The sequence below is a fragment of the Rattus norvegicus genome, chromosome 17, assembly GCF_036323735.1.
Source record: "Rattus norvegicus strain BN/NHsdMcwi chromosome 17, GRCr8, whole genome shotgun sequence".
Taxonomy (NCBI): domain Eukaryota; kingdom Metazoa; phylum Chordata; class Mammalia; order Rodentia; family Muridae; genus Rattus; species Rattus norvegicus.
Window position 1 is genome coordinate 69,441,025 of NC_086035.1, and position 18,283 is coordinate 69,459,307.

The window sequence follows — 18,283 nt, forward strand, 5'->3', positions numbered from 1 at the left end:
TGAAATGAGTAGTGCCTTCTTTAGGGGTCTCCTTTAGGTTGGATATATTCATTCTGTTGGTGTAGAGATTAAGGAGTGATGAAAGCAGATTCATTCATTCATTCATTCCTTCAGTCATGCAATGAAAAATACTTCTACAGATTGAGGAGTCTGAGTTGTTAAGCTATATACATACAGCACTTTACCCAAAGAAATGCTGGCTCTAAGTGAGAGGAGAGAAAGATGAAGGACCCCAGAGCCTAGGCGAAAGCTCAAGGTAGGAATCCCAGAACAGATCAGAGCAATGTGTCCATTCCTGAAGAGCTATTACATCTCTGCAAAGATGGGCCAGGAAGTCACCATGATTCAACTTCACATAAAAATAATTCTGTCTATACCTTCTATAGTTCTATAATGAGTATTTGTAGGAAAAAGATTTAAAAATTGTCCAGAAGTAGGAGCAGTCTTATGTCACTTTTACTTATGGGCCTAACTTCTGAACCATAGAGTGTGTTGTGTGACTAGAATAACAGCTTCCGTGATGTTATCCAATAAGTCATACAAGTCAGAAGGAAGAGTGGGGATAATGGTAAGGAAGCCACTGGCATTGCACCTACTGTCACTGTCATCATCATCCAAAGATGAGGATGTTTCCTGATCACTGGGTCTCCTAAACACTGTGGCATTTGGGCTTCTGTTACACACACTACCTTCCCTTAGGTAGAAGAGTTTGTACCCATGTCTTGCCAAGGATAAAGGAAATCAGGTGATTACATGCTAAGTACCAAATAAGGTGCAAATAAGAAGCAAAAGGCAGAGAGAGAGAAAGAGAGAGAGAGAGAGAGAGAGAGAGAGAGAGAGAGAGAGAGAGAGAGAGAGAGAGAGTCTGAAGCCTGGCCAGAGAGAACAGGATATAACTGAAGCTTAAGGAGAGCAAATACATCCCAGGCAGCCTCCACCCTCTGACAGGGCAAGGCTTTTCCACCCATGACCCCATTTTGCCTGAGAAATTTTTATACCACCTAGATATATAGGCATATAAAGTTAGTATACAAATCAATCATTTATTGATAATAAATAATGTAAGTCCTTTAGAAACAATTCATTGAATACATGTGATTTTGCCATTTATTAAAGATGAAAGCAAACTAATGCATTATTATTTTCCATGTTAACATGAAGAGGTAAATCAGTTAAATATTTATTATTGTAGGGCATAGAGTCCTTTTGATGCTTTCCTAAGTTGATCAATATTTTTATTTTATAATCATCAGTGATGAGAATGTTGCTTTGCATAAGTGTGTCTCACAGAACAGGAGAATTATATTTAGGGTCACGTCAGCAATCATTGGAAACTCAGGCCTAATCCCAAGCCAAAATTAGATGGAAGACTTTCATGAAACTCAGGCTGGTGATTCAAATAGTTATTTTCAAAACCCAGCATTCTAACACAATGGAGTCCAGTGTGTATTAATTTGATCTCTGCATACTAAGGAATGACCATTGGAAGCTATGAAAATTCTGTATTCTTTGTAATTAAACCGTATTTCTGTTGCAGCAGAAAGCATGCGGTGAAATCCTGCCATTTCTAACATATGGTAGTCTTGACTCCAAACCAAGCTATTCCAGGCAGTGTTCACTGGCATTATGTAGCTGTAGTGTGGTGGCACTCACAACATAAAGTATACACACTGTGAGCTCCAGCATCAGGACTTCAGAAATTCTCAGGCTGCAACATGGAGAAGGGCTATGGATATACCTCAGATTCGTTATACATTTGGTTTGGAATTAGTTCCTGGTGGTGGTGGATGTCCAGAAATGTTTTACTGTGGCCACATCTTTTACAACCCTCACATTTACTTATATGACTTTCCTCTTCATATATTAGGACCCACAGTTTAAGCATGGGTGCTCTGTTCACAAGATGGCATGGAAAGAAAAGAGACTCCCTGTATGCAGAGAAAGCATACCGAGTTTGAGTGAAAAGGTAAGCGATAATCACTATTTGCTGAGGAAGAGTATTGGTTTCAAGACTTTGTATTGCTGGTTTGCCAGAAATTCATTGATAGGTAATAAAAATTAAGTGCAGAGCTTAACCAGAAGACAGCAGAACACAGACATAGTTTTGGTACACCTGTCTCATCTGTAGTATCTAATTTGAAAGTTCAACAGAAGGGTTTTAAAGAGTGTAGGAATGTCATGGGAAGAGATGGGCTGGTCTGTGTCTCTGTCTCTGGTCCTGATGACTATACGGTTTGTTGTCTGAAGCTGGCTCCTGCAAAATGATAATGGCACCCTGCTCACCCCTCACTATTCATTAGAGGAGAGCACCCATTAGGTGAACATCAGTCCATTGTTCTTCAGAGGGATAACTCACACTCCTGGAATCAGACAGCCGTCAAGGAGACTGTCCTAAATATTCAAAGAATCCCACACTAATAAAACCAAGGCAAATTTGTGATATTTTAATGATAGTCAAGGGTAATGAAGGCACAGGTTCAGGAGGAACAACCACGGGAGTGAGCCACACAGGAAGGAGTTTAGTAAAAGTAGCCAACAAGCAAGAAAACAAAAGCCAATTAATTAACACAGAGTGAAATGACGGAAAGGAACCAGGAGTGCAGAGGTGCAAGTGCGCCAGTTATAATTGGACGGAACCCACGCCAAATGAAATTGGCATCTCACGAACAGCATCCAAGGCAATGTAGGGGAAGCTGATTAATCATTTCGTTGGGAAGAATGTGATAAATAATGCAATAACGCTGGGTGACCTTGACACAGCATCTGTTTAATGGTGACTTGCGTTATCTCAGTCAGAATGGCTCCGACCTTGGGGTTCACGGGTGTTTAAGAAGACGGTTGTAACAACCAGGCCTTCTAGAGCATTTGTCCTTTGTGGAAACCAAAGTAAATTTGAGGTCTATTGGCCAATTCCATTCTGCAATTGGACCATATGTTCCTGGCTTTTGACCCGAAAGTGTTTTACTCAAAGACTTGCTGTATTTCCTTCCTGAAAGATTTCAGCAGTGTAGCAAGAAATTCTAGAGGAAACTACTTTGTGGATCATTAAGAAATAGCATAATAGTCTATGCTTAGTCCCCGAATGTACAAGGAAATTATGCTGTCAAAAGTAACTGTGAGTAAATGACGTCTATGACTGGTCTTCAGAAAGGGGAGGGGTTTATTCATGTATAATTAAATGTAATGGGAAGGACATTCACAACTGAACAAGAGACTGCGAGGTGTTTTAGGTAATACCTTCCACACTTCCTTGTACAGTTGTTTTCTTTATTAAGAAATACACGGTCTCTACTATGCCATAATAATAATGACGATCAATTATCAACTATTGCTTCTAGTCTGCGTCCAGTTCTCTCTTGACCTTATCGCTAAGACTCCAATAGTCCTGATGGCTTTACACTGTGTCTGTTTTAGGGATGAGAAAAAATCAGATAAAAATGGGTTATGAGAAAACACAGGCCCAGAAGTGGATGACATGTTTCCTTATAGGTTCTGTACAGGAACAGTCATCACTGTTCAAAGCAGCCATGAGACAAGTGCCCACTCTTTGCAGATAGGCCATCTACAGATCCCTTCAAGAACAGTGACCACTGGGTTGTGTTGCTGTTACGAGTCTCCAAGGAACTTCACAACTAGATAAGAGACTGGGAGGTGCCTTAGGTGACACCTTCCATACTTCCTCATACAGTCGTCTGACTATCGGGTTCTGCCCACACTGACGGATATTGGAAACACACAAGTTCTCAAGAGCAAACAATGTCCCTCATTACCTAATACTGCAAGCTCAGAGTCCGGGTCACGATTATTAATACTGAATCATCAGAAGCTATGGGCAGGTCTCTCTCCCTTCTCAAGCCCTGTCAATCTCTTCATAAGGTAAAGAAGCCAAGTGTCTCTGGATCCGTAGTTTCTTACTTCTACTATACTTACCCTCGTTAGAAAAGGAAGTTCCTTACAGATTGGAGAAGCCCAAAAGATGGGACATGTCCTCTGAGAAACCAAAACTTTGTGCAGAAAGTCTGCATTCAACTGTTAGTTCACCTCTCCTTATATCTAAGGGATAGTAACAGGAGTGACTTGAGAAAGTGGTACTTTCCACTGATCTGTTATCCAGCAAAACACTCATAGCTCCTGCAGGGTTTCTACTCTAGGTATGGTGGGAAGCAAATGTTTAAACCTGGAACATTCTAAGTCAGTATTTTCAATTAGCCATCAATATCTATCCTCCACCAATTATTCTCTTTAATTTACATTAAGTTTTGACAGAGAGGAGAGGGCATAGAATTGACTGGGAACATCTGAGAGGAGTTAGGCAGAGGGTATATGATCAAAATACCTTTTATACCTTGTATAAAATCTCAGAGAATTAATATTTTCTTTTTTTGAATGAGTGATTTTTTTCTCCCCAAAGGCCATCTTACCATGAAGGATTTGACTATTAAATGAAAACCTTCACAAACTCATGTCTCATCACCAGATAGCTCGCGAGGGCTTTTGGACTTATAAATTCAAAAGCTGGGCTGGAGAGATGGCTCAGTGGTTAAGAGCACTGACTGCTCTTCCAGAGGTCCTGAGTTCAAATCCCAGCAACCACATGGTGGCTCACAACCATCTGTAATGAGATCTGATGTCCTCTTTTGGTGTGTCTGAAGACAGCTACAGTGTACTCATACATAATAAATAAATAAATCTTTAAAAGATACATAAGCTATTCTACAGTATATCATATGTTTATCGTATAAGAAACATAAGGAGGACTGGATTCTTCAAATGCCTGGCTGCAAGAGTTCTCTGCCACACTGCATCTTGTTGTTGGCATACCTATCCTGTTTCCTTTTCTCACCAACACCAACAGAAGAATGGCATTTGAGTGAGGTGCTTGGTTTGAGGGAGTTAATTGATCATGACAGTAAGTGTCATTAACTATCCTACACAACTGGAACCCAGTCTTACACAACCAGAAAAAAGTGTGGTAATGTGAAACTTAAGAAATCCAAGGAACAGAGCTCAGTTCCTTCAGTGTAGCTGAAGCCTGCAAGGCTCTTACAAATGTGCTCTGTCATGACAAAGGACACGTTTTGGAGGATCGATCCTTAGTGTGATGGGTTTCCACTTATTATTTGTGAATTTCAGAGACTCTTTTAAGGTTAATCATACGTGGTATATTTGACTCTGGGGGATCTCCATTTAAGGAAAAATTGTAGAACTTAAATGACAGTTCGCTTCCTTTCCTGGATTATATAATGGATGTAGGGTTTGAACTGGAGTGTACAAGGGTCTCCCAGGGACATCTGTCTTTCAGTGAGGATGCCTCGGTGACTGTTCAGCCCAAAGTGCCTCCTGAAAGGACACGTGGGACCCAGCTTTGTCCCTCTCTTTGTCTCTTTTCATTCACAGATGTTTGGAGAATCCTCATTAAAATTAGTTAGAGTGAAATGGCAAAGACCCTGGTAGAATAAATCTAGTTAAATACACTATGCTGGATTGCCTCGTTTGCATGATGCACGGGCCTCCTTTTCTTCTCTTTGTACCTCCTCTCCGTGCATTAGGTGATCCCTGCCAATGCGTGCAGGATGCCGCATCCCCGATGGTACTCTCTCTATTCTTAAGCATTAAAAATAAACACGTGCCATCTGTCTCAGATCTGGAGAGCAATTTGAAATGGTGACTTCTGTTTACTTAAGGTTACAAGATTTAAAGCTTTAGTGACTCTCAATTGTGAAGACACTCTGTCTCTATTTCAGAGAGTAGCAGCACTTTTAGGTGAATCCTATAAACTGAACAGAACCATCCCATGAGAGATCGGGCAAGACAGAGAACAGGGTGGGGCGATGCTCAAAAAAAAAAAAAATGGTCCTTGGTATTGACTGTTCTGGATCAGGGCAGTAAAACTGGTGTTTCTGGGGTGTAGCACCTCAGTCAGGTGGTGTACTATCCTGAAGCCTCAGTTTTCCTCATTTGTGAAATGGACATATTATTTATTTATGGGGCACCACATATATGCAGGTATATGAATGCACAGAGAAGGCGTGTATAAATGTATTTCTTCCTAAAATCTGATGAGAAGGTGGGAAAAATCATCATCTTAGTCATTATCAAATTTCAAAATCATAATATTAATCCAGCTGGCAAAGGAAATTGTTACAAAACCAAATAGCTCAGGGACTGAAGAGAGGGCTCAGGTGTTAAGGGCAGTCATGAGGACAAGAGAATTCAGATCACAGCACCCATGCCAATATCTCCATCCTTAGCTCTAAAGGGTGGAGACAGGAAGATCTCTGGGACAATTCCAACCTAGCCAGGAAGGCACCAACCTCGGGTTCAGGAGAGACCCTGCCTCAAAAAAATAGGGTGACTCCTCTGATGGAAGAGGGTACCTGATACCCTCTCCAAACAACACATGCACAGACATCCAGATCAATAAATAATAATAAGCAAATATGAAGACATAGTTCCATATTAATAGCTCCTGGTAATATACCACATACATTAAAAAGGAATTTCATGGAAGCTGTGCTCTTTATGGCAATTAAAGTATAAAAATAAGAGACTTCCATTGGCCACAATACAAAGGCCCTATTAGATAAGGAAAGGAATTGGGGGTTTGGGAGACCTGGGGAGATTTTGAGTTCCTTTATAGGTACAATAGCACTTTTCAAAGGAGGTTAGTTTTTTTCTTTTTTTACTTAAATAAAATTATATGTTGTCAAGCATCAAATGCCCAAGCAACTTAGCTTTAATTAACGGAGTAATGGGCAGTTTGAGAACATTCTGTTTTCCATTTTCAGAGCAATTTTCTCCAACAATACTTTCTCCTGTAGCAGAAGAGAAACTTTCCTAGGTCCGGGCCAAGAACTCTGAGGACGGTGAACATGTAATTTGAAGTCCACCCTGCACTCCCAGACCGCAGAATGTTAGTGCTATAGAAAAATCTAGATTCATGTGACCTAGTCCAGACTATTTTAGCAAGGAGTAAATGGAGGCCCATTGTTGCCGAGCAAATTGTCCCCGAAGTACACAGCTTGTTAGAGCAAAAGTGTTCCCTTCCTTTTAGCTAGGTTTCAAAAAATTTGTTAAGCAGACTGAAAATGCTTTATACGCTATAAATATCCTAAGGCTGTGGCTGATTCCTTGCACAGCGGTTCTCCAAACAGCCTTATTTGAGCATAACTTAACTGATCAGCAGACTTTGCATGACAACACGGTCCGGTCTTAATAGTAGCCGAGAGAGAATGCATTATGGAGACTTTATTTAGACTGCACAGTCAAAGTAATCCAACTTGTTAGTCACCCTGACATGTGCTTCAGAACGCCACACACCCATGAATTCTGGCCAAAAAAAAAAAAAAAAAAAAAAAAAAAAAAAAAAAAAAGTCACCAGCTCTTTAAGACCTAACCTACCACCAATCCAAGTTGCTGATAATAAAAAAAGAGGGGGGAAAAAAGGGAAGAAAAAAGCTGCTAATCTAGGCACACATTTAAATTTTCCTTCCTAATTATAAAATATATAAAATAAGAAAAATCCGCTAAACTCCACACAGCTAGTAAATGACGCTACCACACCTAAAATGGAGACCACCCTTCCTAGGGAATCAAAGGGCAATGCGTTGAAGAAGCCCCGCAGAAACTCACTGATTTTACCCTGTGGCTACTGATTGGCTTAGAGAATCGGAAAGCAGATTCCAAGGTGCATCTGTCACACTGGTCCACACAGTAAAACCAGCGGCCAACACCTCAAGCTCCTGAAAGGCGCTGCTCTGAGAGAAGTTGCGGAATTTTTTTTTTTTCTTAAACCGTTCACTATGTGACGCATTTTTCCTAAGTCACGAAATCATGTGAGGAGAGGCCTCTGCACTACTTTAGGGAACTAACCAGGGAACTCTGGGAGCAGGAACCAGTATCTGCACAGAGTCCATGGGGATGGCTTTCTGGCCTGACTTCCCTTTTCATCTGCTTGCTGGTCACTTCTGTCCTTCCCAGATGGGAGTCATCCAGGTGTGACGCCAGCTCCATCCAGAAAGACTGGCCCAGCTCTACCAGCTAAGTGAACAAAATCTGTGGGATTTCAGAAGTGCACTGGACAAGCTATGGTGCTGGGTCCTCTGCACCGTAATAGTCTCCCGGGCTTGAGTGACAGGAAGAAAAAAAACATGCAACAAGTTTTTTCCTATTGTGCCCCACTCCCGAAAAGCCTAGGGCTGTTTTTGCCAGGCTTTGGAACACATTCAGGACATTTGAGGGGAGGGGGAAGCCATGTCAAAAGCCTCCCTCTAGCTCCAGAGACAGCTGTGGAAAGTAGGAAGAAGAGGAAGGCAGGGACCGAGCTAGGCAAATGGCCCTTAGAATTGCACAATGGTGATTTCCCGGGGAGGAAGCCAGGCTGAGTAACACAGCAGGAATTTAACAGCCCCCCCTTCCCCCCCCCCACTGCACCCCAGAAAAACAATCAGGCTCCAGATGCTGATAAGAATTCTTTTTATGTTATTCGAATAAAAAATACATTCATACAGAAATATAACAATCTCGCAAAAAACAATTTCAAATAAAATCTTGTAAAACAAAATTTTACAAAAATCTTACAAAGATTCTTTAGATAACAGGGTGCTTCAAAAAAAAAGAAATAAAGAAATTTCACTAATAGAAATTTTTTTTTTAAATTTCAAGCAAAAGTTTCTGCTTGATTGAGGCTCAGCTGTCACCTGAACAGAATGTACTCGCTTATTATTAAAATTACAGGCATTGACACATACGGCACCCAGCCCCACCCAGTCCAACAACATCTATGTGTTTCATAAGTGAGACAAGCCAGCACAAGTCCTCCTTCTCTTCTGTTTACCTTCTTACTTAATGGAATTGTTGTGGATAAGCACACAGCAGGGCCAAAAAAAGGAGTTTTCCAAAACCCAGCAAATCAAGTGCTAGGATTTTGAATTGCCAAACAAAAGTGCATTTTCCCCTTAAGCAAAACGAAACCAGTTCCGTAGAGAAATGTATTCGTCAGGCCAGATACGACAAAACAACACAACAACAACAACAAGAAAAAAAACAGTTAAGGGAGCTTTAATCGTTGCTCATTTCCAGGAAGATCAAACAAAATACCAGCCCAGCCAGACTCAGTCTCCTTTATGTAAAGATGCACACCCAAAAAGTCAAGCAGCTGGATGAAATACCAGAAATATCAGCTGTTTACGCTGTGGTATGCCAAATTCCGGGAAAGTACTCCTTGAAAAAGCTGGAAGAATCTACATGCTGGAAAAAAATAGTTTCATCTGCGTAAAAAGTATTCTAAAAAACAACCCCTGTAATCAGCTTACTCTTAGGTTAGATCTTCTAGTAAGGCTGGAAGGAAAATCAAAACCTTTGTGTGTCTGAGTCCAGCTAGTTGGCCAGTATTTTGTTCATGTCCCTTGCGAATGGCCAAAGGTACCCTATTCCAGGTTTGCCCATAATGACTAGCAGAATCAGCAGGCTGGAATAGACTCAATGCCGACAATGTCTTCAGCAAATTATTAAATTAAAGATAACGCCTCTATAAAAGTTAGGTTATAGTTTTCGATTTCTTTTAACCTCCTTTATGGCCATTTTGAAATACTTCTTCACAGGCTGTAGAATTTTCTAGCTAAACATTCTAGTTTCTTCTTAAAAAAATATTTATATATTATCTATATATAATATATATATACACATACACATACTATACACACAAATATACATACACAAAAAAATTTCATCCACTTTTTTTTCCCAAAAAAAAAAAAGCAGTATACTTTCAATATTACCAACAGATAGCTAGACAGGTACTCAAAACTTGTGCCTTTTGAGCAAGATATTGACATTGGTTTTTTGTTTGTTTAATACTTCTGTATCTTTAATATGTGTGACAATGTTACATAATAAATACAGCCGGTGTGTGTGTGTGGTGTGTGTGTGTGATCTATACAATTGTGCAAGGTCTCTTAAAAGAGTCTCATGGTAGCAAAAATTACTTTTCAATTGCCATGTCTATTTTTTTCCCCATTTTAACACTGACAGTCAAGTTGTTGGAAATGAACACACGTTGACGTGTCAAAGGACTTTTCACCCGTTCGTCACTGTGGAGGATCTTAAAGAGGTGTTCTTTTTGTTGTCGTTGTTGTTCTTTGTTTTGTCCATATTTTACATTGATACAGTACAATGCCAGGTGAAAAAAGAGCCTTAATTAAGCATGCATCACCCATTCCCCTGTATTTGACCCCACAGAAGGGCCAGTTGCATAAGGCACCATTATGAAGGTCAACAGTGCATTAACAGCTAGAAAACCAGAAATAGTCCTCAAGGCATAAATAAGAGACATAGCTGCATGAGAAAAAACGGTTTCTAAGCTTAGTGGTTTGATCCACCTGACTGAGGAAGAAAAAAAAGTTTGTATCCTTAGCCTAATGTGGCATTAGACCGGTAATTTCCAGACCCCAGCATTTAGATGTTTGACATGTGTCCAATTTCTCCAAAGGGTACCTTAAGATTCTCCAAAAAAAAAAAGAAAAAAGAAAAAAAAAAGTAAATCCAAATTCTGAGTCCTTGAAAATACAACCCTACATTGCACAAGATCATTTTGCACTCGGGGAGTGTTACAAAATGGAAGGATTTGGAATCTGGGGGTGGGGGTTGGGGAGGTCGTGTCTTGCCAGGCCGAAATGGCTTAAGGGAATCATTCTACACGAGTTGGATCTTATAGCTGCTTATTAACTGGAATCAAGGTTGGAGACCCGATTTAAAAAGGTTAAAAGTTTATAGCTCCCCCAGACCATGCACGACTTGGTTTGTATTGTGAGGGAAAATGACCACTGTTATTTGTAAATACAGCTTATACAAGGGGTTACAAATGAGCTCCGTGTAGCCAGTACAAGCTACTTGACACAATGCACATTCTATAGCTGCACCAGACACCAGAAAGTCCTTTCACACGGGAAAGGGGGACAGGGGCTCCCCCGACCCTTAACACTCGCCACTATGGGGTCCTGAGTTCCCGCTCCCACCCTCCAAGTTTTTCCATCTTTTTTTTTAATTTTAATTTTTATTTATTTTTTTTTATTTGTTTTTATTTTTTTTTCTAAGGTGCAGACACCCTTCAGGAAATGATTGGTGGTCAACTCATCCCTTGGAATACTCCTCACACACAAAACATTCAAACTGCTTTTTTTTCTGTCTCTTGCAGGTATTTGCTACCACAAGGGGGGAAAAAAAAAGTCTGCCTCGCCATACAGTCAGTAATAGATCCTCAACATACAGTCAGTCATTCCCACCCATTAACATTCTCAGTGCGCATGCTCACGGCGAAAAGCTTAGAGCCTCTCAGAAGGTTAGAAACCAGTGGTGAGTCCGGGGTCACCCAAACACCATGCACCGTGGGTGCTATGCCGCTTCTGACATGACTTTTGTAGCCCTCAAAAGACCTTCCAAAGAGAGGCCTCTGGAGGTAACTGGGTAGGAAGCAATGGCATGCTTTGGCTGGTACAGGTATCCCTCCTTCCATGGCCGCCTCTTAGCCTGGAAGCCTCTTTTAGCCTACAGGATTCATCCTCTGCTCCCTCAGAGATGCCTCTTCATGTGCAGGGCCAGGTGGTCAGACCTGGAGAAACACCTGCAAAGGCAAATCAGAAACAAAGAAGTTGAGTTTTGTCTCCTGGATTGTGAGGCACACAAGACACGACGGTCCCTGTACAAGTCCTCTGAGTCTTTGCCAATACTTTTAGGGACAGGGAACCCCCAAGGCCGAGGAATACAAATTCAAGAAGTCTTCAGAGAACACCTAAGAAATCCCAGAAGGAGTCTAAAGGAACTCATTTCTCAGTTTTTGAATTTGAAAACTGTTGGAAGCCATTTTGAAAACCCTAGACAGTTTTCTTACAGAAACCTGGCACGCTGCTTCCTAAGAGAGACAGTCCAGGTGTCAGAGACTTTTGCAAAAGCCCCAGACTTAAACGAAATGGCAACGAGTAATAGGAAACTATTGGCCTTCTTTCCAAAATCTACTGCACACACCTACTCTGTTCTGGTTCCTCCTCATTCCCATGATTCCACACTTCTTTTTCATTGACGTACCTGTCACAGTGAGAGCATTTAAAAGGCTTGGCACCAGTATGCTTTCGGAAGTGTCTGGTCAACTCATCACTTCTTGCAAAACGCCACTCACAACCTTCCCAAGAGCATCTGTAAGGCTTTTCTCCTGGGAAAAGAACACAGGACAAGAGCACATGACTTCACTGACATGAAGTGGGGCAGGGAGAAGGCTCAACAACATAATAAACTGCGTGGTCCCCACAGTCTACAGTCCTCTCACCGCATGCTATAATGGCAGGATGGTACCTTTGGCAAGCTAAATGTCATAACCATAGTTTCTTCTCTAACCTAGCCTGAAGGGCTCACTTGGGCTTTTTTTTCCCAGGGATCCAGGTTTGACAAAGTCATGCTACTGAAATCAAAGTTACCTCATGACAATGACAATTACTCAGACCGATGACATACTTGCAGGGTGAGGTGTCAGCCCACAGGACCCAGAGCCTTGCTGGGGGAGGAGATTTATTGCTTTCTCCATGGAGACTGGCCCCCCTCCAGCACTATCTGCTTCCTTACTCATTTCCCTGTGGAATGAGTCGTCTGGGACCTTCTACATTTCTACAAAACTGAAATCATGAGTTTCTGAGAAACCTCATTCAGAGGCTTTCGGATCAGTTTCTAGATGGCGATCAAACAACCAAAAACTGACGTGACTCCCTAGCTAAATTAAAAGTATAGAACAGAATAAAATGCTATCCCTGAGTGAAAAAAAATGCTCAATCAACCCAAGGCAAAAACTGTCTTGTTTGGGGACACTCATATCCTCTCATAACTCAGTGCCTCTTCAGGGCCCTGACTTCATCTCTAAAGAATTTGACTGTCGTCTTGGTAAGATACAAGTTTACAATTACTTATCCTGTTATCCTCTCCCTCCTATCCTGTATGTTGTGCTAGCAGTTTCAAACAAACAGAACTTCAATCTAAGTGGTGGTACTGAGTTAAGAAAGCCCTGGGACACGGGGTAGTCACGGTAAATGCCCACTGGCCAAGGCTACTGCTCACACTGAGGCCTCAAAATACCAGTTTCAACATCAGAAAACTCCAGGCTACCTGCACTTACATGACAAAGAGAGAGGCGCAACCCAAGATAGCGCGATGCATGGACAGTGGGGAATGAGTACCCAGTGGATGAAGGTTTGGGTGTCCATGGAGAATGTGATCTGGACTCTTGTTTAATCTGAAAGCATGAACCACTCATCTGATTCAAACGTCCAGTCTTTTCTACTCTGAACTCCAAAAAAAAAAAAAAAAAAAAAAAAAAGGCGGGGGGACCCAATTCCTTGGAGACAAGAATTAAGGAGGTGAGGATCTCCTTGCTTGCGACTACATCCTGGGGAGCCCTGGCTCCCTCCCAGCACTGACTCCATTCACAGGCGCCCACCAGCAGCTGACCGCCCAGGCCCCGAGAGGGGACTGACCTGTGTGAGTGCGCTGATGTGCTTTCAAGTGGGAGCTTTTAGTGTAAACTTTCCTGCAGCCGTTAAAATGGCACCGATGTACCCTTCTTCTGCCATCTGGGGAGGCGTCGCCACTACCCTTGTCGCCAGACTTCCCCGAGGTCCCACTTCGAACCTTCCCAGGTGAGGGCAGGTCTCCTGGCCCACAGCCCCATAGTTGAGAAGATTCCCTATTTACTTCGGGAGAAGAAGGAGGTGTGGAAATGACCGAGGAACTCAGATTTCCTGAATTGACTAAGACTTCACCAATGGGGTCAGAGGTAAACTTGGTCGTGGGCGAAAGTTCCTCCGAACTGTCTGAAGATTCGCTGCTGACATCAGAGTTCAGGCTATTGGTCTCTAAGTTATAATTAAAGCCGGAGCTGATCAGAGAGTCCTCTGGGGGACTAGAAGAAATCTTCAGTTCTGATTCCTCCTTCCTCTCCCGTGCTAGAATGATTTTGGTCCACAGGTCTTCCTGGTTGTCAAATTTTATCTCAGAGGCTGACACGTAGCAGGGCTCACTCTGAAGATAGCGTTCCAACTCCAGGCAGGTCTGTGCAAAAAGAACCACAAGAAGGCACGTGACTGTTACGGCCACTGACAGTGGAACTGAAAGCACACAGGAATTAAAAAAAAAAAAAAAGGAAAGAAAACATGCAAGAAAGGACGAATAAATTATTTCTGTGTCGGGTACTGTGGGTCACAAAGTCTTCTGGAATGGGAATCTATTTCCTCAGGAATGCTGGAGAAGGACTGTTTCTAGGAATCTGAAGGAAAAGCAAAGGTGAGACCTCTCTTGGTTTCTCCAGTGTTGGACCAATGGCCACAAAGAGTGATGACTGCTAAGCCTGTTTTGTTGTTATAGTTACAAGTGTTGACATTTCTAATGACGATCCTGGTAAACCACACAAAGAGAACCAGTCTTACACACATCACTCCCCCTCCCACCAACCTAACAGGTTTAACCAGATCCTCTGACATTCTCTAGAACTATGAGCATCAATGAGAGAGCCCCAGCCATCCACCATCCAGGAGGATTCCCACAGCAGGTCAGAAAGATTTCGCAGCTCACGGTGTGGTCTGAAGACCCTCCTTGGGGGACACAGTTGGCAATATAGGACTGTAGTCAGAATACAGACAGCAGATATCTGTCTGTATCCACTTCACAGACATCAATATAGATCTGAAAAGAAACCTCTCATTTTGCTGTGTAGCTGAGACCTAGGAGATTATATAAATATATACATATATATATACATATATACATATACACATGTATGTTTTTAAATGTCATTTCCCAAGTGCCGGACTGTGGATACCACCAAACTTTAATGATTTCTTCACACTGGCCAGAGAGAACCAAGAAATCTCAACAACAGAAATGAATTCTTTCAGAATGGCCATCTGCTATTGTAAAAAATGGAAAGGGGGAAATTACTCCCTGGCTCTTCTGGGAGTCCCACAATGAACAAGGACTTTATCTCCTGGCCAAGGGTACAACAGTATGAGTCATCACTCCTTTTTCTTTCACGCAATGCCAAAGGAGACTTCCTTTTGAAATTCTGACCAGCAGCCAAATAAGAACTCGGCTCAAATGTACATGCAGTGTGCCACGGACAGAGTGCTTGCTCCTTCCCCGGCCCTGAGACCAACCTTTCAGGGAGCTACACACTTCAGAGATTGGCAATCCCCATCTCCCTACCATCTCAAACTTTCTAGCCACTGGAAGAGAAAAATGGTAGGGAAGATTTTTAGGATTCAATTATGTGGGCCCTGATTTTTTCACTAGCTTTGCCTGCATGCCCATATAAGGCTGCCTGTGCCTCTGTGTATTCTATTCTACAGACAGAAATTTCGGCACTAAACTGCAAATATACATAGATATAGATATAGATATAGATATAGATATAGATATAGATATAGATATAGATAGTTATCAGGGCACAGACCATCTTAAGCACGGACCACCAGCCAAAGGGCTAATGCATACTTAACAATGTGCCTTCTATCACAGTATACACACATCCTCAGCCCTCCCTGTGGGCGGCTTCATACAGCAAGCATGAGCAAGCCACGGAAGGGGTGTGTGTGTGTGTGTGTGTGTGTGTGTGTGTGTGTGTGTGTGTGTACGCACATGCTTGTTTTCTCTTTCCCCACAAAATTCGATGTCTGTTACAGTGCATACAGTATTAAGAATCGAGATGATGATACCTATTATTGATGTGCCAAAGAAATGGCGAGCTCATTTATGAGGATCTTGTTAAACTTTAATCAACTGGCTAATTTAAAATCTCCATTATACTGATGAGCAGCAGTGGGGACCTGACCAAAGCTCTCTGGGAGTTTAAAAGGCTCTGAAGGGGACCAGGAGCCAAGTCTGGCTAGTTGCCCAAATCCCAAAAGCCTAAAGGAAACTACTAAGATCAATTTCAATCACGTCCCAGGGAGCAGCTTCTTTGAGGAGGAAAAATGGGGAGGGGGAGAGAAAGGCAGAGAGGATTGTGAACAATTAAGCCGGCATGTGGAGGTTTCAGCCAACACTTCGCTTTCCCTGCGTTTTAAAGCCTGGGAGGTTGTGAAACCCACGGAATATATTTCATCTGCTAATTCACTTGGAGGAAAAAAAAAAAGCCAGCCCAGAAGGGTAGAGAGATGGTCACGGAATCATCATGGTTTTAAAGACAATGGTAAAAGTGTTTGAGAATATATATATTTTTGCCACTCACAGAATCCTAAGACTTAGAAGGGGGAAGGGGTGTTTCTTTTATTTCCGTTGCCCCAAATTCTAGTTCCACTTAAATGCCGGAATTGGAGATTTTTCTTGCCCAAAGTAAGAACCGAAGCAACTAGGAATGGACTCATTGTCATATGACTGACAAGTCACTTGTGTGCAAACAGCACCCCCACACACACACACCCGCCGCGCAGTCAACAAGAAAAGCAGGTAAGAAAAACAAGGCAGACATACGTGAATGCTAAGACATTATCCAGAAGAAAAAGAAACTGTAAATGGCCTTGAGTTCAAAAAGAACCGCTGCGTTCCGCGAGCAATATCTTAAGACTTTTTTAAAAAATTGGATGTACAAATATCAAAACAAAACCAAAATCCTTAAATCAAATCTTTTGGCAGTCAAGGCAAGCTCGTTCATATGACAGGGTCCAGCTGTGGAGTTTGGAACTGGTACAAGCCCCAAAGTTGTGCCAATGGTTCAGGTCTGGATCGGCCAGAGGAATCTGGGGTCCCCCCCTCAGGTGTATGCTGCTCGGAAGCTCGGAATTAGCAAAAATGAAACAAAAACGAAGAAATAAAAACGTACTGGGAAGGAGAGCTCGCCTCCACACAAATGACAACTCTACTCCTCGCTCCCGAAGGCTCGCTCTACAGTGCCTTCACCATTCCAAGCAGCAGAAGGACATCTTAAGATCATTATTTTATTTTATTTTAAATTAGGCAAATGCTAATCATCATTAAAAAAGATGCACTTCCAAGTACACACCATCTTGCCTGCTCCTCCGCGCAACTCCCTCCTCGGCGCACCGGGCAGGTGAAAAAAAAAAAAAATCCGTATTTACCTGTTGCCAATATTCCTCCAGGGACGGCAGAGCCGAGAAGTAGCCCGTTTCGTGCACAATCTGTAGTTCCTGGAAGATGCTACACATTGGGAGCACATCCATGTCGGGTTGGAAAAGACAGTCCCCGCTGTCGGGAAAACAGGGAGGTGAACGATCAGGAGTCGGAGCAGAAACTGTTCCCGGGAGCGCAGGTGAAAGTTTCATGCAAACTGGATGGCGCTGCAATCGGACGCCGGGTCCGGACCCTCCCGCAGCCCGCAGCGCGCCGAGCCCACGCAATATTTGCAAACAGCGGACTGACTGCAAGCGTAACCCCTGCAAAACTTCCCTATTCAAAGCTCCGCTGCCAGCCTCCCCCCTCCTCCCCCGCTTGGCTCCCCCCACTCCTCCTCCCCCCACGTGACCAGCTTGGAGCTCCGCCCCCCACGGTACCCAATCCTGCCGCTCCTGTCCCGGGGGCTGCGCGACGATGATGTCAGCTCGCACCAATCGCCGGTGCGGTCACACAGCGGCCCCGCCTGGCGTGACCGAGCCTCTCCATTAAAGGCCTTCCTATTGGTGCAATTCGAACTCGGCCTGCGCTGATTGGAAAGACGTCTCGCAGGCTATTTTTAGCAGGGTATATAAGGCGAGGGCTACGGCGCGCCGAAGGAGTCGGCGCTGGGAGGTGCACAGCCTAACGTTGTAGAAGTGCGGCCGGAGCGGCCGGAGCTAGGGGAACCTGGCCGGGGCAACCGGGCACCTGTCCCCGCCGCCCGGCTGCTCGGTTGCACCTTCTGATCCGGTCACCCGGACCGGTACCCAGCAAATCAAGGGAGCAGACATATGCCCAATCCCCCTCATTCCTCCCGATAGTGGCCCGTGTTCCCGGATCCTTCCCTGGCCCTCCATTCTCCTTGATCCCCCGATTTCTCTCTTTGTCCCGAGTCCCCTCCGTACTCAGAGATGCAGAGGTGCCCCGGGGTAGGAGCAAACATGCCCTTATGTCCCCGTGTGGCAATGGGACCAAATGACCGAACAGCAGGGGGACTTGGTGCTCTAGAGTCACTGTGTGGTAGTTTCTGTCTGGATCCCTGGGGTGGAGGATGACAGGAGCCTGAAACTAAAATACCCCCACTTCCTACGCAGGCGGAGGGGGAAAAGCCAGAGCATCTCAAAAGCGCCCTACCTGACCT

The 18,283-nt window shown here is 43.3% G+C and overlaps 1 protein-coding gene across 1 annotated transcript; it reads right to left on the reverse strand.

The window, feature by feature from the left end:
• Positions 1-8,458: 8,458 nt before the first annotated feature.
• Positions 8,459-17,454, reverse strand: Klf6 (KLF transcription factor 6). The gene is made up of 4 exons (NM_031642.5): positions 17,109-17,454; positions 13,515-14,088; positions 12,082-12,205; positions 8,459-11,620 (listed from the first exon to the last, which is right to left on the reverse strand). Exons 1-4 carry the CDS (start codon positions 17,310-17,312, stop codon positions 11,569-11,571), a joined length of 954 nt encoding a protein of 317 aa, NP_113830.2. The 5' UTR covers positions 17,313-17,454; the 3' UTR covers positions 8,459-11,568.
• Between the last annotated feature and the right edge of the window lie 829 nt (positions 17,455-18,283).

Coding starts and splice junctions, on each gene's coding strand:
- Klf6 (NM_031642.5), bottom strand. CDS start 17,312: ATGAAACTTTCACCTGCGCTCCCGGGAACAGTTTCTGCTCCGACTCCT. Junction 14,089..17,108: donor TGGAGGAATATTGGCAACAG/GTAAATACGGAT, acceptor CTTTTTGCACAG/ACCTGCCTGGAGTTGGAACG. Junction 11,621..12,081: donor AAATGCTCTCACTGTGACAG/GTACGTCAATGA, acceptor TTGCCTTTGCAG/GTGTTTCTCCAGGTCTGACC.